This window comes from Carassius carassius, chromosome 27 (assembly GCF_963082965.1).
Source record: "Carassius carassius chromosome 27, fCarCar2.1, whole genome shotgun sequence".
Lineage (NCBI taxonomy): Eukaryota > Metazoa > Chordata > Actinopteri > Cypriniformes > Cyprinidae > Carassius > Carassius carassius.
Window position 1 is genome coordinate 27,837,925 of NC_081781.1, and position 25,779 is coordinate 27,863,703.

General features: G+C 38.2%; 1 protein-coding gene across 1 annotated transcript in view; it reads right to left on the bottom strand.

Moving 5' to 3' along the window:
• Positions 1–592: 592 nt before the first annotated feature.
• nt5dc1 (5'-nucleotidase domain containing 1) overlaps positions 593–25,779 on the bottom strand; it is a 57,126-nt gene continuing 31,939 nt past the window's right edge. The window contains exons 7-12 of the mRNA XM_059513308.1: positions 15,008–15,182; positions 14,643–14,740; positions 13,757–13,878; positions 13,134–13,313; positions 2,521–2,683; positions 593–1,683 (exon numbers count right to left, since the gene is read on the bottom strand). Of these exons, the coding sequence (XP_059369291.1) occupies positions 1,577–1,683; positions 2,521–2,683; positions 13,134–13,313; positions 13,757–13,878; positions 14,643–14,740; positions 15,008–15,182 (845 nt within the window). The 3' untranslated portion in view covers positions 593–1,576. The remainder of the gene's footprint in view (positions 1,684–2,520; positions 2,684–13,133; positions 13,314–13,756; positions 13,879–14,642; positions 14,741–15,007; positions 15,183–25,779) is intronic.

Here is a 25,779-nt window from a genome sequence, read left to right on the forward strand (position 1 = left end):
GAAACAAATCATCTCTCTTCATTCAGTAACAATGAAGACCTGAAACGAAAGGCATTTACAAAGAATAGTTCACCACTAAATGAAAATTCATTCTTTACTAACCTCGTGTTGTTCCAAACTTGAATGACTTTCTAAAACAAACATAGACTCTTAAATATAAAGGTGCTTAAAAGGTTCTTAACAGCGATGCCATAGAAGCACAATTTTTGGTTTGACAAAGATCCATTCAGTCTTTAAAAAAACATCTCTTTCGAACCTTTTTATAATCTGAAGAACCTTCTTTTCGCCACAAAGAAACTTTTGTGAAACAGAAAGGTTCTTCAGGCGTTAAAGGTTCTTTCTGAAACCATTTAGACAAAAGGGTTCTTCTATGGCATCGTGAAGCACTTCATTTTAAGAGTGTAGGACTTGTTTGCTTTATTTCCTGTCTTCCGATGTGAGGAACAGACCAAAATGTGAGTCCTTTTTCACTGATAAACTTTCCCGTCAGTGAGCCGTGAGCCTGAGAACTGCTGTAACTGGATCATCAAGTCTGCAAGTTAACTGTAAACACATCACTGAGTAGATCAACGAGAAAAGAGCCACCTCAATGAACTTATGCATGGGCTCTATAGCTAACAACCCACTGGAGGAAGAAATGGTCAGTAAAATAACAACTTGTGGCATCAGAAGACTTGAAATGTAGCACATTAGTCACACAGACTAGTTTCCGGTGCTTTTATTTCTGTCCTTCTTACAAATTTTAAACTGTTGCTGTATAGAAAGAGCTGCATGAAGATTCTTCAGCAAAGCCTTTATGCTCCATCAACAACTCAGTGGTTTGGAACAACACTATGGTGAATAAATACCAACAATTTTTTTAGTTTTGGGTAAACTATTCCTCTTATTACTGGCGCTTGGAAGTATGACGTCCATTTCTCCATTTATCACAGGAAAATCTGCAGAATACAGTAAGCTACAGTAAACTAAAGTATTGAAATCATAATCAAATGATGGAAAGTAAAACAAACCGGCCCAGGTCTGAACCAGCTACAAAACCTGCAGGTTACCACCCTCTCAAAACATCAGCCAATCATGAAAAGAGCAAAGAACTCATGGCTGTTTCTTGATTGCATGAATACTCAATATCATTTGTGCCTTGCTTTCCTCAGAAAGCATTTAAAACAGCTGCAAGTAAAATCCCTCTTGAGGTCATATAACATTCCCTTCATAAAAACAGGACAAAACAAAACAAAAAAAACACGCATAGCTCATGGGAAAGCTATGTTTTCTTTTCTCTGTACACCATTAAAAGTAGTTTAATGGTAGTGGGAGCACAATACACTGTGACTTCCTCCTACATCCAATGATCAATGTACAGATATTCAGCATGTTTACAGACACAACTTCATACTGTGGATGCTGTAGTGATTTGGGAAGGGGTGAGAAGAAAATACACAGACAGTGCTCTGGGTGTTACATTCACACAGCTTTATCACTGATTGGACGAATGGATGGTCTAGCTCTGTGGTGAAGCTCCAGAACGTAACGATGAAACAATCTCTTGGTCTATGCTCACAGGTGTGAGGGTTTGGGGCTAGTTCTCTTCCCATTTGAGCAGTGAGTCTGGAGGTCTGGGGTAATAACCTGTCGTGATGGGCCTATCCGAAGAGAATCTCTGGAACTTAAAGTCTAGAGGAAGATCTAGAGGAGAGATGGAAAAGGTGGAAGTTTTACAGATAAAACAAACTATATGTACGATAATAGGGACAATAAATATTTACACTGATCAAGTCTTAAGACTGAAATATTTCATTTTAATATATATATATAAAAAAATGCCCTAGATGGTCAGGGACAACTGCACCAATTAAAACATTTTTATGCCAAATAAGAATACGTAAAGTAATAGAGTAATAATGACTAATGATATTGCTGAATAAATTATTTTGCCTCTCAGAAACTTCTTAAAAGAGAATTTTTTAAAGGGCTAAATTATATAAATGTACTGATAATCTAATCAGTCAAAATAGTTTAAATGTAATAAAATTTAATATAATTTAGAAACACCATAAAAAATGTTTTGTAAAAAGGTCAATATTTTCAGTGGCCTGAACCAGTAGTTTTCTAGTTACCAGGGGAGTATTCAATCTGCAAAGTCACAAAGCTCAAAGTCACATTTGGTGCTTTGTAACTTTGCAGATTGATTACATGCAGAAATACCTACAACACAAAAAAAGAAAGATCCCCTGGAAGTTTTAGATCTTTGATTAGTCAATTAAGAAATTAAGATTAACCGAACTCTACAAAAGATACTAAAAGTCATTGAATCCTCATTCTCCCATGTTGAGGCTAAGTTTTTTGTCATAAAATAACAACGCTGATGATATTAAAAATCTGAAGCTTTTCGGTTAAAATTTTAAAACAAAACAATACGATTTTGAAAGTTACGATGTACCATGATAAATTTTTTTTATGACTGTGCACCATTTCTAATTTTTTCAATAAATGAAAACTGGGATATAGGTTTAATACACTTACCTGCTATAGCCTCAATGCTGGGTATAGCCATGGTGCTGTATGTGTGAATACTGTGGCAACACCAGGTGAGCCTCCGTGTTTCCTCTCCTTCATTCTTCTGCACATCCACAAAATATGAGCCCCACTGGTTTGATACAGCTGAAGGAGATTTCATTCCTTGATCCTAAGAGAAAGATTATAAGAAAGGCAAACAAAAAGAGAGAGTGAGAGAAAGAGCACAAGGTCAGTCAACCTTGAAAAACACATCTGTGCAGCATCATACATAATTCTATATAATTCAGCATTCTCAATATTGAATACCGGAGAGATTGTGTTGAGATTCATGTGATATAGCCGTGTGATCATGCTTTAAAAATGGGTCAAAGGTACGTTCTCATCTGAAAAAAAAGTGAACTGAAACAAATGAAGTAAACCTGTTACAATCGCCACCTGGAGTGCCCACGAATTCTGCTAGAGGGCACTTCACCCTGTACCTTTGCCATTCACACCGAAATCCATTTCCCATAATCCTTTGCCTGGACTCATCAGATCTCATCATCAGTTTACAGCTGTCTTTTATTAGTAGTAGTAGTAGTAGTAGCCCTTTATTGTCACTAATTTCTTTTCTCCTCTCGCTCCAGTTTTTCACAAGTTCATCAAACAACCGCAGTAAGAAGTTTCATCAAGCACGGTGAGTAATGGCTTCTCCTATCCTTGTTTCTTGCACCACTTGCCACATGTACAGTTTATCTATCTCTGTCGCTGATGAGGGATTCACATGTGATAAATGCAGGGAAATAGTTAGGCTGACAGAGAAGATTTCAGAATTAGAGACACGCATCCAAACTTTAATTGAGGACAGTAAGAATGTTAGGGCTCTAGATACGGCTTTGGATGCGTCTAGCTCAGGGATTCCTGTACAGTGTTCGGTTCCGGCAACAGAGCCCCTGCAGCAGGGCAACTGGGTGACGGTGAGGCAGCGTAGTCGTGGGTCAAAACACCGCTCTTCTGTTCCTATCAAAACATTAAACAGGTTCTCCCCACTCAGTGATGCACCCACTGAGAAACCTGATGAAAGTGCTCTAGTTATCGGTGATTCTATTGTACGGAACGTGAATATAAAGACACCAGCCACCATAGTCAAATGTTTACCGGGAGCCAGAGCGCCTGACATCTTGGCAAATTTAAAAGTGCTGGCTAATGCTAAACGTAAATACAGTAAGATTGTTATTCATGCCGGCGCTAATGATGTTCGACTTCGCCAGTCGGAGATCACTAAAAATAACATTAAAGAGGTGTGTGAACTTGCAAGCACGATGTCAGACACTGTAATATGCTCTGGTCCCCTCCCTGCTTACCGTGGTGATGAGATGCATAGCAGATTGTCATCACTCAATGGCTGGATGTCTAAGTGGTGCCCACAGAATAACATAGGTTTCATAGACAATTGGATGAGCTTTTGGGGCAGACCTGACCTGTTGAAAAGAGATGGTCTTCATCCCTCCTGGGGTGGCGCCACTCTTCTCTCTAGAAATTTGGCAAATAGTCTTCGTGTTTATACTTGACTAACTGGGGCCCAGGTCAGGAAGCAGACAGACTGGCTAAACCGACCGTCTGCTAGCCGCCTCCCGTCACAGAGGTCAGTTAATTCTCAGCACATAGAGACTTTTTCACCTAGATATCACACTATAGAGACTGTGTCTGTTCCCCGAACTAGAAAAAACAAAAAACGTCCAAACCAAGTTAAGATTAACAATTTAATTGAGGTTCAACAAATAAAAAACAGAAGCAATATGGATAAACAAATGATGAAGCTTGGCTTATTGAATATCAGATCCCTTTCTACGAAAACACTTTTTGTAAATAATATGATCACTGATCATAATATAGATGTACTCTGTTTGACAGAAATCTGGCTAAAACCTGATGATTACATTATTTTAAATGAGTCCACCCCCCAAGATTACTGTTATAAACATGAGCCGCGTCTAAAAGGCAAAGGTGGAGGTGTTGCTTCAATTTATAACAACGTTTTCAGGATCTCTCAGAGAGCAGGCTTCAAGTATAACTCGTTTGAAGTAATGGTGCTTCATATAACATTATCCAGAGAAACAAATGTTAATGATAAATCCTCTGTTATGTTTGTACTGGCTACTGTATACAGGCCACCAGGGCACCATACAGACTTTATTAAAGAGTTTGGTGATTTTACATCTGAGTTAGTTCTGGCTGCAGATAAAGTCTTAATAGTTGGTGATTTTAATATCCATGTTGATAATGAAAACGATGCATTGGGATCAGCATTTATAGACATTCTGAACTCTATTGGTGTTAGACAACACGTTTCAGGACCTACTCATTGTCGAAATCATACTCTAGATTTAATACTGTCACATGGAATTGATGTTGATGGTGTTGAAATTATTCAGCCAAGTGATGATATCTCAGATCATTATTTAGTTCTGTGCAAACTTCATATAGCCAAAATTGTAAATCCTACTTCTTGTTACAAGTATGGAAGAACCATCACTTCTAACACAAAAGACTAAAAATACTTTTTAAGTTATCTTCCTGATGTATCCAAATTCCTTAGCATATCCAATACCTCAGAACAACTTGATGATGTAACAGAAACTATGGACTCTCTCTTTTCTAGCACTTTAAATACAGTTGCTCCTTTACGCTTAAGGAAGGTTAAGGAAAACAGTTTGACACCATGGTATAATGAGCATACTCGCACCCTAAAGAGAGCAGGCCGAAAAATGGAGCGCAGCTGGAGGAAAACAAAACTAGAGGTATTTCGTATTGCTTGGCGGGAAAGTAACATATCCTACAGAAAAGCATTAAAAACTGCTAGATCCGATTACTTTTCTTCTCTTTTAGAAGAAAACAAACATAACCCCAGGATTTATTCAATACAGTGGCTAAATTAACGAAAAATAAAGCCTCAACAAGTGTTGACATTTCCCAACATCACAGCAGTAATGACTTTATGAACTACTTTACTTCTAAAATCGATACTATTAGAGATAAAATTGCAACCATTCAGCTGTCAGATACAGTATCATATCACACAGTGCACTATAGACCACCTGAGGAACAGTTCCACTCATTCTCTACTATAGGAGAGGAAGAATTGTATAAACTTGTTAAATCATCTAAACCAACAACATGTATGTTAGACCCTATACCATCTAAGCTCCTAATAGAGGTGCTTCCAGAAGTCATAGATCCTCTTCTGACTATTATTAATTCCTCATTGTCATTAGGATATGTCCCCAAAACCTTCAAACTGGCTGTTATTAAGCCTCTCATCAAAAAACCACAGCTTGACCCCAAAGAACTAGTTAATTATAGACCAATCTCGAATCTCCCTTTTCTGTCCAAGATACTAGAAAAAGTGGTATCCTCACAATTATATTCCTTCTTAGAGAAAAATGGTATATGTGAGGATTTCCAGTCAGGATTTAGACTGTATCATAGTACTGAGACTGCTCTCCTTAGAGTTACAAATGATCTGCTCTTATCATCTGATCGTGGGTGTATCTCTCTATTAGTTTTATTGGATCTTAGTGCTGCGTTTGACACAATTGACCACAAAATTCTTTTGCATAGACTTGAACACTTTGTTGGCATCAGTGGAAGTGCATTAGCATGGTTTAAATCGTACTTATATGACCGCCATCAGTTCGTAGCAGTGAATGAAGATGTATCCTATCGATCACAAGTGCAGTATGGAGTACCTCAAGGCTCAGTACTAGGGCCGCTACTCTTCACGCTCTATATGTTACCCTTGGGAGATATCATCAGGAAACATGGTGTTAGCTTTCACTGTTATGCTGATGATACTCAACTCTATATTTCTTCGCAGCCCGGTGAAACACACCAATTTGAAAAACTAATGGATTGCTTAGTCGATATAAAAAACTGGATGACAAGTAATTTCTTACTGCTAAATTCTGAAAAAACAGAGGTGTTAATTATAGGACCTAAAAACTCCGCTTGTAATAACCTAGAACACTGTCTAAGACTTGATGGTTGCTCTGTCAATTCTTCGTCATCAGTTAGGAACCTAGGTGTGCTATTTGATTGCAATCTTTCCATAGAAAGCCACGTTTCTAGCATTTGTAAAACTGCTTTTTTCCATCTCAAAAATATATCTAAATTACGGCCTATGCTCTCAATGTCAAATGCAGAAATGTTAATCCATGCTTTTATGACCTCAAGGTTAGATTATTGTAATGCTTTATTGGGTGGTTGTTCTGCACGCTTAGCAAACAAACTACAGCTAGTCCAAAATGCAGCAGCAAGAGTTCTTACTAGAACCAGGAAGTATGACCATATTAGCCCGGTCCTGTCAACACTGCACTGGCTCCCTATCAAGCATCGTATAGATTTTAAAATATTGCTTATTACCTATAAAGCCCTGAATGGTTTAGCACCTCAGTATTTGAATGAGCTCCTTTTACATTATAATCCTCTACGTCCGCTACGTTCTCAAAACTCAGGCAATTTGATAATACCTAGAATATCAAAATCAACTGCGGGCGGCAGATCCTTTTCCTATTTGGCGCCTAAACTCTGGAATAACCTACCTAACATTGTTCGGGAGGCAGACACACTCTTGCAGTTTAAATCTAGATTAAAGACCCATCTCTTTAACCTGGCATACAGATAACATACTAATATGCTTTTATTATCCAAATCCGTTAAAGGATTTTTAGGCTGCATTAATTAGGTAAACCGGAACCGGAAACACTTCCCATAACACCCTATGTACTTGCTACATCATTAGAAGAATGGCATCTACGCTAATATTTGTCTGTTTCTCTTTTGTTCCGAGGTCACCGTGGCCACCAGATCCAGTCTGTGTCCAGATCAGAGGGTCACTGCAGTCACCCGGATCCAGTATGTATCCAGACCAGATGCTGGATCAGCACCTAGAAAGGACCTCTACATCCCTGAAAGACAGCGGAGACCAGGACAACTAGAGCCCCAGATACAGATCCCCTGTAAAGACCTTGTCTCAAAGGAGCACCAGGACAAGACCACAGGAAACAGATGATTCTTCTGCACAATCTGACTTTGCTGCAGCCTGGAATTGAACTACTGGTATCGTCTGGTCAGAGGAGAACTGTGAATGCATTTCTGTATATATGTATGTATGTGTGTGTGTGTGTGTGTGTGTGTGTGTGTGTGTATGTAAGAGTTTGTGTATTTGTAGGCCTGGAGAGTTGTGATTCAATCTAGATATCTCAGTCCGCAGATTGTGATAACGTCACAGCAAGTTGACATGGAGACAGCCTTGGTCAGGTCCTAGACAGAGTCAACAATCAACAGGTGTCTGTGGAAGACCGGGGAGGAATGCAAGAACGTCTCACTGCAGTGCTCCTCCGGGGGAGTTGTTATTCCAACATTGACCTTGGCATGCTGGTAGAGGGAGCTGAAAGAAGATATGATTCCAATTGTTTGGTCTTGGGGCAAGTAGCCGCATTCCAATTTCACGGTCACTCTCCTGTCCATTCTGGTCTCCAAATCATTACAGGCAGCCTTGTGAGGCTTTGGACAGCTGTTCCCGTTTTCTGAATTTTTTGATAACCCAGGACAAAGCCTAGTCCAATCAGCAGAAGACCTGTTATAATGGTTTCGAATAGGTAGATTGAGCTTCTGATTGAGTTTAGTTGAGAGAGGGTTTCTGATTCCGAGTTTAGCCAAGAGAGGACTTCTGATCCAGAGTTTGGTGGAGAAAGGGCTTCTCTTCCCAAGTTGAGCCCAAAAAGGGCTCCTGTTCCTGATATTAGCCCAGAGAGGACTTCTGATCCAAAGTTAAGCGCAGAGAGGGCTTCTGTTCCAAAGTTAAGCTCAGCGAGGGCTTCTGTTCCAAAGTTTAGCTCAGAGAGGGCTTCTGATCCCGAGTGTAGCCCAGAGAGGACTTATGTTGAGCCAAACAAGGGTTTCTGTTCCCAAGGTTAGGTCAGAGATGATTCCAGCCCCTGACCACAGCCCATGTATTTTCCCGCCAGTCTTGTCTGTTTCAGCCTCTGAACAAAGATCAGTGTTCACTCCAGCCCCTGACCTTAGTCTAGTAATGTCTCTGACCCCTGACATTAATCTAGTGATGACTTCAGCTCCTGAGTACAGTACAAAGATGGCTCTAATCCCTGAGCCCAATCCAGTCCATTAGTCTGATCCAGTCTATGAATCTGCTCCAGAGTCCACTCTAGTTGCAAAGTCTGATCCAGAATCCACTCAAGTACTGAATCTGCTTCAGAGTCCCCTCTAGTCCCAGAGTCCGCCCCAGAATCCACCCTATTCCCTGAATCCATTCCAGAGCCTGCTATAGTTCCAGAATCCATTTAGTCACCTCTGATCCAACCATGAACACTATTTTTGAACTATCCCTGTATCCTGATGTTTTTGTTGTAGCCACAATTGCCATCTCTGAACTCTCTGTATTTTTTAAAGATCCTGTTGCTACTGCTCCATAACCTCCAGAGGTGGCAGGGGTGTTCACTTAAGCTCCTCTTAAGACAGGGGTGCCAATTTATGAACTCTTCGTCTGTGCTGATGAGGTAATTGAGACCATTAGTGAATCCCGTCATACCAGTCTTGGCCAAAGAAGCTGTTCATGAACTCTCAGCTCTGCCTGTTATGGAAACTGCCTCTGAATTCACTCAAGGAGGCCAAGAAGGCTACCTGTGAACTCTTTGTTTGTCCTGCAATGACTAAGGAGGTCTGTAATTCTTAACACTTAGATTACCCTCTCATGGCTAAGGAGGCTATTTCCGAGCTCTTCGTCTGTCCTGTCACGGCTATAGAGGTCATCTGTGAACTCTCTGCCTGTCCAGTCATGGCTATGGAGGTCACCTGTGAACTCCCTGCCTGTCCTGTAATGGCTATGGAGGCAGTCTGTGAGCTCTCTTACTGTCCTGTCATGACTAAAAAGGCAGGTCCTGAACTCTCTGTTTGCCCTATAACGGAATCACAGAAGCTGTCTGTGAACTCTCTAAACCATTTTGTCATGGCCACGAAAGCCATTTGTGAATCTCTGATTGTCCTATTACGTTCTAGGAGGTTGTTTATGAACTCGCAGCCAGTCTTTTTTCATGACCAAGAAGGTCGTCTTTGAACTCTTTACTTGTCCTGTCACGATCAAGGGTCTGTCCCTGAACTCTCTGCTCACCCTGCTATGACCAAAGATGCCATTTATGAACTCCCTGACTGTCCTGTCAGGTCAAGGAGGCAGTTTATGAATGCTCATCTTGTCCTGTCACGAACAAAGGGGTCGCCTTTGAACTCTTTACCTGTGCTGTCATGGTCGAAAGGTCTGTCCCTGAACTCTCTGCTCAGTCTGCTATGGCCAAAGATGCCATTTTGGGGTCATCTGCTAGGTGATTATTTCAGTGTTGCCTCGCCTTCCCTTAGTGTTTTTTTTTATCATGGACTATTAATCATTTTGTCATCTCTGTCTGTTGGATTACTCTTTTGGATTGCCTTGAATTTAATTGTTTGTTAAATAAATAAATAAATAAATAAACTATATAAAAATACCAAAGAAAAAAAATGTTTATAAATCTTCAAAATGTAAATTTAAAACTAAAACTGGTCTTACTTCATTACATTTTCTTTTCATAACAATCAACCAAAGAGTAAAGAGTCCTAGAGGAGATCAAGCCATCAAAGTCTGGACTCTGACATAAGAGTTAAGAGTTTAAGGACATGATTCTGAGATCTGAAGCAAACTATTTCTCTCAGCATGTTGTAAAGATGTAAGCCTAATTGAACAGAAGGACATCAATAGAATGAAACTCTATGATCTAAGAAAAAAGGAAGCGTTTGATCAGAAATTCCCATAGTCTGACAGAAAAAAAAAAACTGTTGCATAAAACTGGCTTTGTGACTTTTCGAAGAAAAGGGAAAAATGAATCACAAAATAATTCCCCAATAAAAATCTTATCAATAAAAATCCTCTTATCAGCACTTCTTTTAAACAAAGCTTTTAAAAATATCAGTATAATAAAACTAAGCATAGTCCATACTGGAATACAATTTTTGCATAAGCAGTGAGTAAATATCACTGGGGTCACTGAAACTGAATGGCAAAGAAAAAAAAATAGAGTTCCGTAAAATGTGTCATTGATCTAAGTGCATGGTTAACCTTGTGCAAGATTTAAATTGCACATAATTCTACATTTAAATGGAGAAAATTTTAATTTTGTCTGGTTGACAAAATGTAAAGTGGAGTCTTTTTTTCCTGAAAATCCACAATTCTACTAATCATGTATACTTTCGGTAACACTTTCTTTTAAGATGTCCTTGTTACATGTACTTACTACAAACCCGATTCTGAAAAAGTTGGGACACTGTACAAATTGTGAGTAAAAAAGGAACGGAATAATTTACAAATCTCATAAACTTATATTTTATTCACAATAGAATATAGATGACATATCAAATGTTGAAAGTGAGACATTTTGAAATGTCATGCCAAATATTGGCTCATTTTGGATTTAATTAGAGCACATTCCAAAAAAGTTGGGACAGGTAGCAAAAAGAGGCAGGAAAAGTTAAATGTAGATAATAAGGAACAGCTGGAGGACCAATTTTCAACTTATTAGGTCAATTGGCAACATGATTGGGTATAAAAAGAGCCTAGTCAAGATCAAGATGGGCAGAGGATCACCAATTCCCCCAATGCTGTGGACATAAAATAGTGGAGCAATTTCAGAAAGGAGTTTCTCAGAGAAAAATTGCAAAGAGTTTGAAGTTATCATCATCTACAGTGCATAATATCATCCAAAGATTCAGAGAATCTGGAACAATCTCTGTGCGTAAAGGTCAAGGCCGGAAAACTTTACTGGATCCTGGGATCTTCGGGCCCTTAGACGGCACTGCATCACATACAGGAATAATACTGTAATGGAAATCACAACATGGACTCATTGTCGGTGAACACAATCGACCGTGCCATTCGCCGTTGCCGGCTAAAACTCTATAGGTCAAAAAAGAAACCATATCTAAACATGATACAGAAGCGCAGGTGTTTTCTCTGGGCCAAGGCTCATTTAAAATGGACTGTGGCAAAGTGAAAAACTGTTCTGTGGTCAGACGAATCAAAATTTGAAGTTCTTTTTGGAAAACTGGGACACCATGTCATCCGGACTAAAGAGGACAAGGACAACCCAAGTTGTTTTCAGCACTCAGTTCAGAAGCTTGCATCTCTGATGGTATGGGGTTGCATGAGTGTGTGTGGCGTGGGCAGCTTACACATCTGGAAAGGCACCATCAATGCTGAAAGGTATATCCAAGTTCTAGAACAACATATGCTCCCATCCAGATGTCGTCTCTTTCAGGGAAGACCTTGCATTTTCCATTATCACAATGACAGACCACATACTGCATCAATTACAACATCATGGCTGCGTAGAAGAAGGATCCGGGTACTGAAATGGCCAGCCTGCAGTCCAGATCTTTCACACATGGAAAACATTTGGTGCATCATAAAGAGGAAGAAAGAAGCCTGTATTAGACAAGAATGGGACAACATTCCTATTCCTAAACTTGAGCAACTTGTCTCCTCAGTCCCCAGACGTTTGCAGACTGTTATAAAAAGAAGAGGGGATGCCACACAGTGGTAAACATGGCCTTGTCCCAACTTTTTTGAGATGTGTTGATGACATGAAATTTAAAATCAACTTATTTTTCCATTAAAATGATACATTTTCTCAGTTTAAACATTTGATACGTCATCTATGTTGTATTCTGAATAAAATATTTAAATTTGAAATTTCCACAACATTGCATTCTGTTTTTATTCATAATTTGTACAGTGTCCCAACTTTTTTGGAATCGGGTTTGTATTATAACAATAAATGATGCATAATTACTGTACATGCAAGTAACTCTAAACCAAACCCTAATCCTAATCCTAGCCCTAACCATGTAGTAAGTACATGTAGTTAATTAACATTAGTTATCATATATATCAGTACTTAAATGTATAATTACACTGGAACAAGGACAACTTAAAATAAACTATAACCATACTTTCTTTTAATTTTGGTGCATTTGTTTACCAGTAATTGCTCCTTAATTAAAGGACAACTTTAGCAGAATAGCTTGAGTCACTCTTAAATATCAAACGAACATTTTAGACAGTTAACTTTCCAAAGACCAGTTCAAATCATTAGAGAATATTTTCAGTCATGACACAGTAAGGGGATGAGTGAAGTAACAGAGAAAAAAAGATTTCCTCAAAAATGATATTTCTGCTGTATAAACACATTTTTACAAGAACATCATCTTTCCTGTAATTCTCCACTTCCTCCTCCTGCATTTCCTGTCAGTGGTGTCTGTATAAAAGAACATCTGATTGCAAGCAGATTCATGCTGCTGTTTTTCAGATCTCTGATAAAACATTCAAGATCAAAATATATGTATTTTGATTGGAATTACGAGCATAATTCAGAGTTATGAACAAAAATTTATTTTTGATGGTGCTTTAAAGAAACAGATATACTGTATATTTGTGCCACAAACAGATGAGCACATAATGCCAACTCACAGCACCTCTGAAAATGGAGCATGGAAAAGATCCTGAGCTTGACTAAACAGAAACAGCCTTTCACTCTCACCTCAAACTTGCCCTTTTTTCCCACCGGGCCTTCACTCGGGGTGGGGCTGTTACAGGGGGTCGTGTCAGCACGTGGAACGCCCTCCCCCTCCATCTCCTCCACAATCATCACCGTCTCCCACTTTCCAAAGCTGCAGGCCGGGAACATGTCTGAGCGCATGCTGTCTCCGAAATACACCACCTGCATCAGATAAGACACAAATCAGTGCACACACACACACACACACATTTGTGATGCTTAAATTATCAGGAAAATAACATTTAAAAAGGTCTAAATGTCACAAAACATAGATTTTTAGGTATTCATATTTGCATGTACATTGTTAGTACATGTACATAATACGTTAGTGCATGTACATTAGCATTTTCTATAGTGACTTATCAAAGATATATACATACATTTGTAGCAAAGCCATAACCAATAATAACTTATATGTATATGCACACACACAATGTATGTATGTATGAGAAATATAATATATGAGAAACCGTCATACAAGTGGATATTTCATATTTCAATCATTATAGTCTAGGAGTGGGATTCTTTAGGCACCTCACGATTCGATCCAATTCTGATTCTGGGCATCAGAATTCAATTCTAAAATGACTCTCAACGTACATTACCTTGGGCTCAGTTTTGTTGGTCATGTTCTTCAGTAGTTCGTGTAGATGAGGCCAGTTGCCCTGAGAATACCATCCAGGCTTTTCCAGAGATGGCAGTCCTTCACTTTCTTCAACATCATCCACTATTAAGACAGAGATGAGAAAGTGTGTTATATTTCAGAAACGCTGAAAGAAATTAAGCGTATACACAAAATGAGCAAAATGAAAAAATACTGCTGTACCATAATACTTAATACACTTGGCTTTTCCACAGTATGGAAATAAATATGAAAATATTATAAATATTGCACATTTGTGCATATAGACTACTGTAAGTTCTATGCCCGAGATCAATCTTCTTACTACAAAAAAACCAACTGTAAAAACTATTACCCTGTTTGTGAAAATAAGGCATGCTGTTGGAGAATTTAGAAAATAATGTAATTTCTATAGTTTATGTTTTGTATGAGTTGAAAAAGCTGGGACCACTGAACTAATGGCATGAAATACCAGTGCCAAAATAACCCCAAAACATCATTACCTCAACTAGAATTGTGAACAGATCAAAACAATAACAAGAAACAAACTACAACAAAGGAGAATAAAAACCCTGAGAGTAGCAGAAACGCAGGCTATCAAAAGCATGACTTGGATTAGGAACAGAGAACTGATGCTAATTTAGAACTGGCTCCATTAAAAGAGAAAAAAAATCATGCAGCCAAATCATTTTCATCAAGTTCAGTTGTTTGTGTGTCTTGAATGAGGGGAACTGCTTTAGCAGAAGTGTGAATTTGAAGTCTGAACTGACTGACTAATAATACAAAGACAAAAGCATCTTTCTGCACTTTCCTCACAACATAACAGCAGTCAGTTTCAGAAGCACGGGGAATATCTGTGAGCTCCTCACCCAGATTTCTGAAGGGTCTCTGCTGTGGAACCAAAGAGAAGAATCCAGGCTTCTGAGCATTAGTGATAATGATGTCAAACAGCTCCTCAAAGTCCGATCTGCAAGAGTGAGAAATTATTGTAGGGAGATATTTGAAGGCCAAATTCTCTGTATGCAAAATCATATCTGTACGTAGTATAGAGTGATGAGGAATATCTAGTTGTTGTGCCTTGTTGCACAAGTCATAAAGGTACCGTAACCGAAACATCTTATTCACTAATAAAGCATAGCTAAGACTTTGATTATATTATATTGTAAGTAACTCTGGCAAAGTCTTGATTAATCTAAAAATGTTGATAGTTGATGACTGAGCGTATGGTGCTCACCCGAGTATGTGCTCACACACGAGCCGGCAGTAGTCCGAGTGTGAGCTGGTGATGAGCAGCAGGATTTTACCGCTGTTCTTCATGCTCCTCAACCAGGTCTTCACCGCATCTGAGCAGGGCTGCAGGTAACGGCCAGGACTCTGCTTCACACTGGGGAAATACGTCCCTGTGTCCTCTAAACACAATCAGGTAGAACCACAGGTTTCAAACACAGCGTCGTTTTAAGGATTTCTTTTTTTCAATTGTCAGAAAATTATGGATAGATGTAAATTCAACATATGTACACACCTTAATCAGTAGAGGAAACTGAAATAACTTTAGGCATCACACAGAATTACTTAATAGAGTAATATCTCTATAATTAGTTTAAACACAAAAAATACAACAAATAATAGGACAATAGTTATTAGAAAAAGGCATCACATTTATAGTAGCATGAAATTAAAAGACTAACTAGCAACAATATAGTTTAGATCAAATGTAAAATCTATTAACTCATATCAAGCATAAAGATTAAAGAAGATGTACAATTATTAAACAAGTGTTTTTTTTAAGATAAGATGCTTATTTTAAGAACATCAAGGCTTCATATGTTGATATATATCAGAAATCATTCTAATATTTTGATTTGGTGCTCAAGAAACATTTATTGTTAAAATCAATGCTGAAAACAGTTGTGCTGCTTATTTCAATTCTTCAGGATTCTTTGATGAATAGAAAGTTCAAAGTAACAGTGTTCATTTGTTATATAATAATAATAACGGTCTTTACTCTCACTCTTAATCAATGCCTCCATAAAAGTGTTATTTCTTTTGACAAAAAAACCTAACAAAACATAAGAAAAAAAGAAATCATTAGAATGGAAGTGAATGTTTTATTTAGTAGCCGATTTAATAGTCTTCATTCAAGATTTGAGAGCGTCTAAATCCGGCATCATCTTTCCAATTAATTTTCATTTGTGTGTGTGATTATTTTGGACCCTGTCTACAGCACTGCCAGTACTTTGCATATCTGAGATGATTTCCACCTCATTTTTATTTCTTATCCTAGCGCTCTATCTGGCCTAACCCAGCCCATATGGTTTACATCAATCAGACACACACAAGTCATGATTCAGAACCTTTTCCACAGCCCACATCTCTCAAACAAAAACAGTTGGCCAGATCGCAGGCTTGAGCATCAAACTGAACCACGTTCAGAACTCAGCATAAGCCGTACACACATCTAACCCTGAATCTGGAACACACTGAACGTCCAGATTTAAACGAATCCATGTAAGAACATGTCAAATGCTTCGCTTCCTCACTGAGAGCTTCTGCGTGAGGCAGTCTGATCCTATCAGAACGCACAAACCACACAAAACAGAGTTACTTGAGGAATAAAACCTAGACGAATGGAAAAATAGAGGCACTGGAGGAGTGTGTGGATTGGCGAGTAATAGTATCAATACACAAGGGGGGGCCGGCTTACTAAAACAGGAAGTGGACTGTGTTTGCCTGGAGTGAAGGAATGCGCTCCATATGTGAAAAGTACTGTGTCTTCATTTCATGAACAGAAGAAAAGGAGACGTAGGAAAACAGGCATATTCACTAGTCTTCAGTTTATACTGGCAAATACTGCTGCATCACCACGTACACACAGCCACGTCTCAGAGCCCTCAACTAATCTCACACACACACACACACACACACACACACACACACACACACACACACACACACACACACACACACGATTGTTGACTTGATTGCAAATAAATGCACAGACACTATTTAACTGAACAGAGATGACATCACTGAATTCAATGATGAACTGCCTTTAACTATCATTTTTCATTATTGACACTGTTTTCCTAATGAATGTTGTTGAGCTGCTTTGACGCAATGTATTTTGTTTAAAGCGCTATATAAATAAAGGTGACTTGACTTGATATCTTGTGTATTTTGGAGTTTGTTAAACTAGACCAGGGGTGTCAAGCTCTCGCCCTCCAGGAACAGGACAGTGTTCAATCTTATCAGACTACTGCTGTAACAATAACAGTTATATAGACAATCCTCTTTAAACTGACTTTTGTCAGCCTGAAAATGTGTACAAAAAAACTAAACCAACAGCAAAGGCATGGTAACTGAGTCACAAGTGTATACTGTCAGCGTGCTGCCCTCAAGTGGTACACTTCCTGTGTTACTCCCACACTAACTTGAGCTTGATCTGGTCATGACATTTTTTAGTGCAAGTATCTTCAGACTACTGTGAAACTTCTGGCTCTTATTAAAGATGTTTTGTTCAATTGGTAGAGAAGACAAGCTTTGGTCTATGATTACAGGAGTTTTAAGACATTTTGATGCTAAGGTCCTCAAATAAGCTAAAGCTAGTTAGTGCAGATGAAGTTTGTCAAGATGTTTGTGTGGTAAATAGTTTTGAAAGCTATGATGTTTTATTGGACACACTGTTGGTGTGACAGCAGAACTCTGTCAAGCAAACAGAATGCGAGGAATCCCCTTCCCAAAAAAAACAAAGGCAGCTATATATTTTTATGTACTGCATAAGGACCCTTTTCTCTGAAATAGTACAGAATGCTGGCATACATAACGTAATAAGGTGTGTGGAAATTTAAATAATTGTCTTTTATATTGCCATCATACTAAGCAAACAAAATTATTTAAACACTATCTGAAAGATAATATTTGATTTATTAAGCTGACACAGCTTTTTTTCTTTTCTTATTTTCACAATCTCTCTCAAATTTTCTCATTTTAAACAGGCAACTTACCGCCGCCTGGTGGTCGAAGGATATATTGCACATAGGGCCAGATTTACAACCAGCTTGCACAAACACAAAACCTATTTTAGTGTCAAAAAACTAAAATAAATACATAATCAGGATTCGCTAAATGACAAAAAAAAAGAGAAAAAGGTGGATGACCACTTTTTTTCGTGCCTGACCTTATTGCATATGGGAGAAGAGAATTTAAACGGATCAAACTAATTGATTTACTATGGTTTGCAGTAGTCAGTTTAACCCACTTTGTGCTTGACACGGATGCAATACATGTCCATTTGCACTGCTTTTGGTGCTGGTAAATGAGCTGGCTGCATCTATGAACTTTAATTTGTGTACTTTAATTGTTTAGTATATATGGCCCTTGGTATTCTTTTATTTGAGAAAGTCATTTGCTGGAGCGGCTGAGAAGGCTCTGTTTTCATTACAGTGCGAGAGCGGTCTCTAGTGGTTGAAATCACTCACAGCATGTGCTGTTTGTTTAGACACGTGATGCTGCACGCTGAACAGAGCGAGAAACTTCAGGACAGAAAATCCTGCTACGCCACAGCGCGCCATTCACATAGTTTTCCATTAAATTACATTATATTTGCCTGAATCATTGTTAATGTGCATGATGAATTGAATATTGCGCATTTTCATCGAAATGTTTGTCTTTCTGTGTCTAATAAAGTTTGTATGCTTCATTTATAGAGCTATAATATAGATCACTCTTTCCATTTGCTCAGTTTTTTTTTTTTGAACAGTGAACATCAAACTTATCTATACCTCATTGTTCATTCTTGAAATCAACTTGTGTCTGTTTGGTGAATAAATAAACTGTTTTAGACCGCTGCTCGAGTTGAACGCAACACGTCTGGAGTGTGTGTGATACCGGTGAGTTCTCTCAGCACTGCTCTTTTATTTTGATTAGATAATCATTAAGTGTTCAAGGACAGAAACAGTTAAAGTGTGAGAGTATACATTGTGCTAGTATAATTGTAGGGCCCTTTGTTTTCTGCGATGTGGAAAACGTGGACGGAATCGTGCAATCCATTCATAGAAACAGAATTTACAGTTTATTGTGGAATGAAGCTCGCTGTGATTTCAGCGTCTGCCGACGTAAACACATGAAGACCATCTCCAGAACTGCTCTGAGAGTCACTTCATGAGCATTTGATCATTTGATTGAGCAAAAGCATCATATCACATGCACAGAACAGAACAGGAAAGGTATTCACAGCAACCTGTCAAAATAAAAGTCAGGTTTCTATTTTTCAGTAGATGTACAGTCGTGGCCAAAAGTTTTGAGAATTACATAAATATTGGAAATTGCAAAAATTGCTGCTTAAGTTTTTATAATAGCAATTTGGATATACTCCAGAATGTTATGAAGAGTGATCAGATGAATTGCATAGTCCTTCTTTGCCATGAAAATTAACTTAATCCCAAAAAAAACCTTTCCACTGCATTTCATTGCTGTCATTAAAGGACCTGCTGAGATCATTTCAGTAATCATCTTGTTAACTCAGGTGAGAATGTTGACGAGCACAAGGCTGGAGATCATTATGTCAGGCTGATTGGGTTAGAATGGCAGACTTGACATGTTAAAAGGAGGGTGATGCTTGAAATCATTGTTCTTCCATTGTTAACCATGGTGACCTGCAAAGAAACGCGTCCAGCCATCATTGCATTGCATAAAAATGGCTTCACTGGCAAGGATATTGTGGCTACTAAGATTGCACCTAAATCAACAATTTATAAGATCATCAAGAACTTCAAGGAAAGAGGTTCAATTCTTGTAAAGAAGGCTACAGGGCGTCCAAGAAAGTCCAGCAAGCGCCAGGATCGTCTCCTAAAGAGGATTCAGCTGCGGGATCGGAGTGCCACCAGTGCAGAGCTTGCTCAGGAATGGCAGCAGGCAGGTGTGAGCGCATCTGCATGCACAGTGAGGCCAAGACTTTTGGAAGATGGCCTGGTGTCAAGAAGGGCAGCAAAGAAGCCACTTCTCTCCAAAAAAAACATCAGGGACAGATTGATCTTCTGCAGAAAGTATATGGACTGCTGAGGACTGGGGCAAAGTCATATTCTCCGATGAAGCCCCTTTCCGATTGTTTGGGGCATCTGGAAAAAGGCTTTTCCGGAGAAGAAAAGGTGAGCGCTACCATCGGTCCTGTGTCATGCCAACAGTAAAGCATCCTGACACCATTCATGTGTGGGGTTGCTTCTCATCCAAGGGAGTGGGCTCACTCACAATTCTGCCCAAAAACACAGCCATGAATAAAGAATGGTACCAAAACACCCTCCAACAGCAACTTCTTCCAACAATCCAACAACAGTTTGGTGAAGAACAATGCATTTTCCAGCACGATGGAGCACCGTGCCATAAGGCAAAAGTGATAACTAAGTGGTTTGGGGACCAGAATGTTGAAATTTTGGGTCCATGGCCTGGAAACTCCCCAGATCTTAATCCCATTGAGAACTTGTGGTCAATCCTCAAGAGGCGGGTGGACAAACAAAACCCCACTAATTCTGACAAACTCTAAGAAGTGATTATGAAAGAATGGGTTGCTATCAGTCAGGATTTGGCCCAGAAGTTGATTGAGAGCATGCCCAGTCCAATTGCAGAGGTCCTGAAAAAGAAGGGCCAACACTGCAAATACTGACTCTTTGCATAAATGTCATGTAATTGTCAATAAAAGCCTTTGAAACGTATGAAGTGCTTGTAATTATATTTTAGTACATCACAGAAACAACTGAAACAAAGATCTAAAAGCAGTTTAGCAGCAAACATTTTGAAAACTAATATTTATGTAATTCTCAAAACTTTTGGCCACGACTGTACATAGCCTACTACTACTACTAAATTTAAACATTATTTTTTAAGGATTAAATCACACAACAGTTCTTCCATGTTTAAATTTTAATAGTAAATCCCATTTGTTTGCCAAAAAAGGTACTGCTTTGTGCTTTACAGGTATGTGTGTACAATTTGCAGTATTTGTATTATTATTTCCTGTTCTTATTCGCTTAAGAACATCTTAAAGGTGCAATAAGTTATTTCCGTTGCTTTGCTTCAAATTCAACTACACGCCATTTCTCCAAAACATTCAACATCCAGTTCACAATATCCAACAGTTTCCTGCATACTTGGCATACCGGAACAACTTACTGAATAATAGTGCTGTCAATCGATTAAAAAATGAACCCATTAATCACACATTTTTAATGAAATTAATCGCAATTACAGTAATCCCACCTAACAATACGTTTTTAAATATACATTTTTCTAAATAATAAAATAGAATTAGAATATATAGTCATATTTCCTGCTCTTATGCTATTTTAAAACACTTGAACTCTAGGCTATATGTGATTTCAGATGTTTTGCTAAGAACTACATGCTCTTTCTCCAAACAAAGAAAACCTAGTTCACAGCACACAGCTGTTTATTATGCCGTTTGTATATTTTGACAAATGACTAATTAAAGTATTAGCAGCCAGTGTGTCGCCGGCCTTAGAATCAGCTGCAGGGTGGGATTTGCGCTGAACGCGGAGACTTCCGCCACTTAATATGTTCATTTGGAAACACGAAAATGTACCTACGTTCCGCGTACAAAATATTGCATTCGGTCATTCGGTACACACGTGCACCGTACCGAAAGCCCTGTACCGAAATGGTCCGGTACGAATACACGTACCGTTTCACCCCTAGTGGATACAGAATAATAAATGATTGTTGAAGGCTGTGAATTTGAACCCAAGCAGTGTTCTGATGCCTGCAGACGCAATGCTTTAATGTGAGACATTTATCTGACGGGGTTTTACAGTGCTGCTGACTGTTAAATAAACAGTGTACACTATCAGCAAAGAATTTATTATATGAGACGACCTTAACTTCAGTGGCTCTACCATTGGAGAACGCACAACTGTCAATCCAGATCACATGTGCCCCATAAACCAATCACATTATAGTATCTTACAACGGTCAACCACTGTATGCAGATACTATCGGAATGAATGAGTAGTGCCATAAACTGAATATAATCTGAATATGATCAAATTGTCAGTAACTCTGTTTTAAATTTAAAATATAGCTCTAAAATAAAAATAAAAATCTGCAAACTAAGATTAGAGGACAGACTGATGATTAATTAAATAATAAGCTGTTTCCATACAAAAGCAGTTGATTTTGTGTACTGGAGCATCTCCTCCACTGACATCCAGCAAAAAAAGCCGTTTACTTGCCTTGCTCTGCTATCAGCACAATAAAATATTGTCCAAGATGTTTAATTTCTTAAAAATGCAAAGTTAGATTTTTTTGTCTTTTAACACACATTTGAACCGATATCTGTATTTTCTGTTACCATTACAACCTATCCCATCTTCTGTCATTTTGTATCTAAGGGGTAGGCTAGATGGGTAGACTAAAACAACACCTCCTCATACAATAAAAGAATTCACACACTTTAGTGGTAGCATTGCAGATTCGCAGAATATTAGGGGAAAATTAAAGACAGAAAGGGGATAAACGAGCACTTTCAATATTCCCAGAAATGTATATGTTCGTGCAACACATTTTGTGGGAAAATAAACAGTAAAAGTAATTTAAAAAATAAAATCATAAATATACATTTATGAGGTAACAAGGCAGGTATTTCATGCCAAACTCGAAGTAAAGGCTCACCAACACAAATGTTTATTTGTAATATGTTTTGCATAAAAGGTAATATTTGTTTTAGAACATTAATTTTATTTTTTGCTTTAATATAATTATTCAATACACTGTCATCAAAATGTGATGATCTTAAAAACTGAATATTTTAATAAAACAAGGATTCTGAAAGCTTTTTACACTACTACTAATATTAAAAAAAAAACAAATTACAGTAACAAATTAAAATTCATATGATTGATATCACATTTTCTACCAAGTGGACTCCCGACTTAATAAATTAAACTGGACATTTGGATCATGTCAGCAAATGGAAATGTCAGTCAGCTTTTTATCACATCAATTATTGTGCCTGTAGTCCCCCAAAATAGGGTGCTTTTTACCCCAAACGCCATATTTTTACATATGCTTCAGTTATATATATATATATTTTTATTTAATTACCTTGAACTGAAAATCAACTCCAAGTTTTTTGTTTCGAAATATATAATTTTACAGTTTTTCAAGTGCTACATAAATCTATAACATAAAAAAGTATATATATATATATATTATGCATTACTGCTTGTGATCACATCAAGGATCAGCCAAAGTTCAAGGTGCACAGGAAAGTGCCACGGGGAGCTTTGCCTTTGAGAGGTTCAGAGGAAAATAAAATCAATGCACCCTTTACTCTGTTGCACCTTTAGCTCTGTTGTAGCCTGAATAAAAAAAATTTAGACACATAGCACAAAATACCACAAAGTCGCAGATGCTTAAAAAAAAAAAACCCTTGTCATCCTATGCTTTATTATGTGTAAACTTACTTCACTGTGTTTTTAGTGCTGTGCAGTGCTGAGCATCTGCGAGAAGCTTGAATTAGATCCTCAAATACTTCAAAGCCTAAATGCAAGATGATGAAATAAGCTGTGCCACTCCATTTAGAACCACTCACACCACAGTTTATGACAGTTTATGGGAGGAGAGAGCTCAGTTACCCCCTCATAAAGAAATGAATCAAAGAGATACTGACCATTTAAGACTGCAAAGTACACACGCCCATAATTCGCTATTCATCTCTCACAAAATAAAGCTATTTGTATTTTTACAGCAACCAGCCTATTTATGAAACTTTAAAAAAGTCCTCAAGTTGTATTTTGTTATCTGCATGGCTGATTGCATATTCACATGAGGATGCAGTGAACTTATTTGACTTTCCGCTGTACACCTGTTTGAACCCTGGTAAAACAGCCTGAAGAAACCACCCCTCACCATTTTTAGCAGCGAGGCCACTAATGAGTGTGTCCCATGTGGCATTTTTTGTGCGGTCTCTAAAAGACAAGAGAGGAACTAAAAGTGCAGTTCCAGAGGGTCATCAAAAAACCCAGCTGAACAGTGAATGTGAAACTCTGCAAGAGCATCATATGCCTCCATTTAAGCTTAAAAACAGTGACTTATATAGGAGAGTGGGGAAAGCTGTGCCACTTTTTCCTTTTAATCTACATAACCATAAATGAGGTAAAGCTAATGCTTAAAATTATATTCCATTATTTCAACTGATGTGAACTGTTATAAACTGAAGTTAGAAGCGTCTATAACACAGAGTCACAGACATGTGCAATTTCAAATGAAAGTCGTCTATCTGTTTTTCCCATGGACTGCATGCATAAACAAACAGACAGCTCGAACACGAACAAATAAATCCTATGATTCGGTTCTTTTAATGAATTGTTCGAAAGACTTTATTGACTCTGTGGCACCTCTACAAACCTCTCCCTGAAAAACAAGAGGAACGTATAAGCAGTTTTTATAAAGCAGTAAATTCTATCAATTTTAAGTAACTGAAGGACATCATTGAATAATTAAATAAAAAATTGAACTGAATAATGGCACTCCATGTTTTTCTGTAGAGCTGCTTATCATTGAAATTGATTTAGAACTGAATTTATTGATTTCTAATTGATGAATTTTGCAACATTAATGCATTACTGTAAAGCTGCTTTAAAGCAACCTATACTGTATAAACCTCTATATAAATAAATGTATGTAAGGTGTATAAAGGTGACTTGACCTGACTATGTGACAAGACCCTTTTCTAAATATAAGGTCAGCAACACAGATATAGGGCCAGATTTGTGCCAGCGAAAACCGTCTTTTGCCGTTAAAATTGTACTGTCAGAATTTACTAAAGAAAAGGCATGGAGAACGTTATTTTTGCTCCTGACCTTTTAGAATAAGCATTTGTAGGAGTTTCCCTTTCAGATGCCAAATTTATGGGAGGACAGTATTCAAATTAATCATGCAACTTAATTATTTAAAAAAAAAATGTTTTGTTTGCGCTCATCAAATTGAGCTGTGCTTGGTAGATTGTGTTAGCTATTATGTAAATGAGACGCTGCGTCGATGTTCTTCAATTTGCGCGTTGTCAGTAAATCAGCCACAGAAATTTTCCCTCCCATCTGCGCTGTTAAGTAAATCTGACCCTTAGATTAGCTAGCTCACTGACACATTTTAGCCCACTCTCTCTCTCTGATTTATTTATTCTCTGCTTTTTTTCACTAACAGAACCACGATCGACACACATATCAGAGATCCACTGCACAACTGTGTAGATAAAGGTGAAACGAAGGCCATGCTCTGTGACCACAAGTGCTGAAACAAGTTTTTTTTCCTCTGGAAAGCTGTAAGTTGCGTTTGGTTTCCTACGTCTGCATATTCTATTCTTCCTCACAGCTAGGAATAAAGATCTTATGCCAAGCAGAACTACACACTGTACAGAAGTACAATTAAAAACTAAATGGATGAGAAACGGTGTGATAGAAGAATGAATGACAAAAAGAGTTAAACAGGGCGTTGGGTTTATGGGTGGGATTTGGTTAAGATTTAAGAGTCTCAGACGCCAGTTCCAAAGTAAGTCTTCCCTTAACTCATCCCCGGAGGCTGTGGAAAACCATGGACATAACAATCTGTCATTACAGTAACCCCAAACAAGCTTCCAGATCTCTGGTAGTGAAGGAAAAGGTCTTCAGTATCTGTGCTTAACTCAAAAGACATTCAGATGGGGCGAATGATCTGTGAAATGACACGTACATATCTATACATACTCGACAGATTAATCATGTGAACTAGCCCAGCTGACAAACCAGTCTTAAGAAAGCTGTGCTAGTCTGAATCACCTCCTTTTGATTGGATATGTCTGTTAGGGAACATTTAGACAAGATGTGCTCTCACAGTACAGTATATTCAAACACAGCTAGAGGGAGCACAATAGATTGGAAGGGACAGTTTTTTTTTTTTAAGTGACTCTTTCAAACTGGCAGACCAGCTTAATAATGCAACAATCATAGCTGGATACATGTA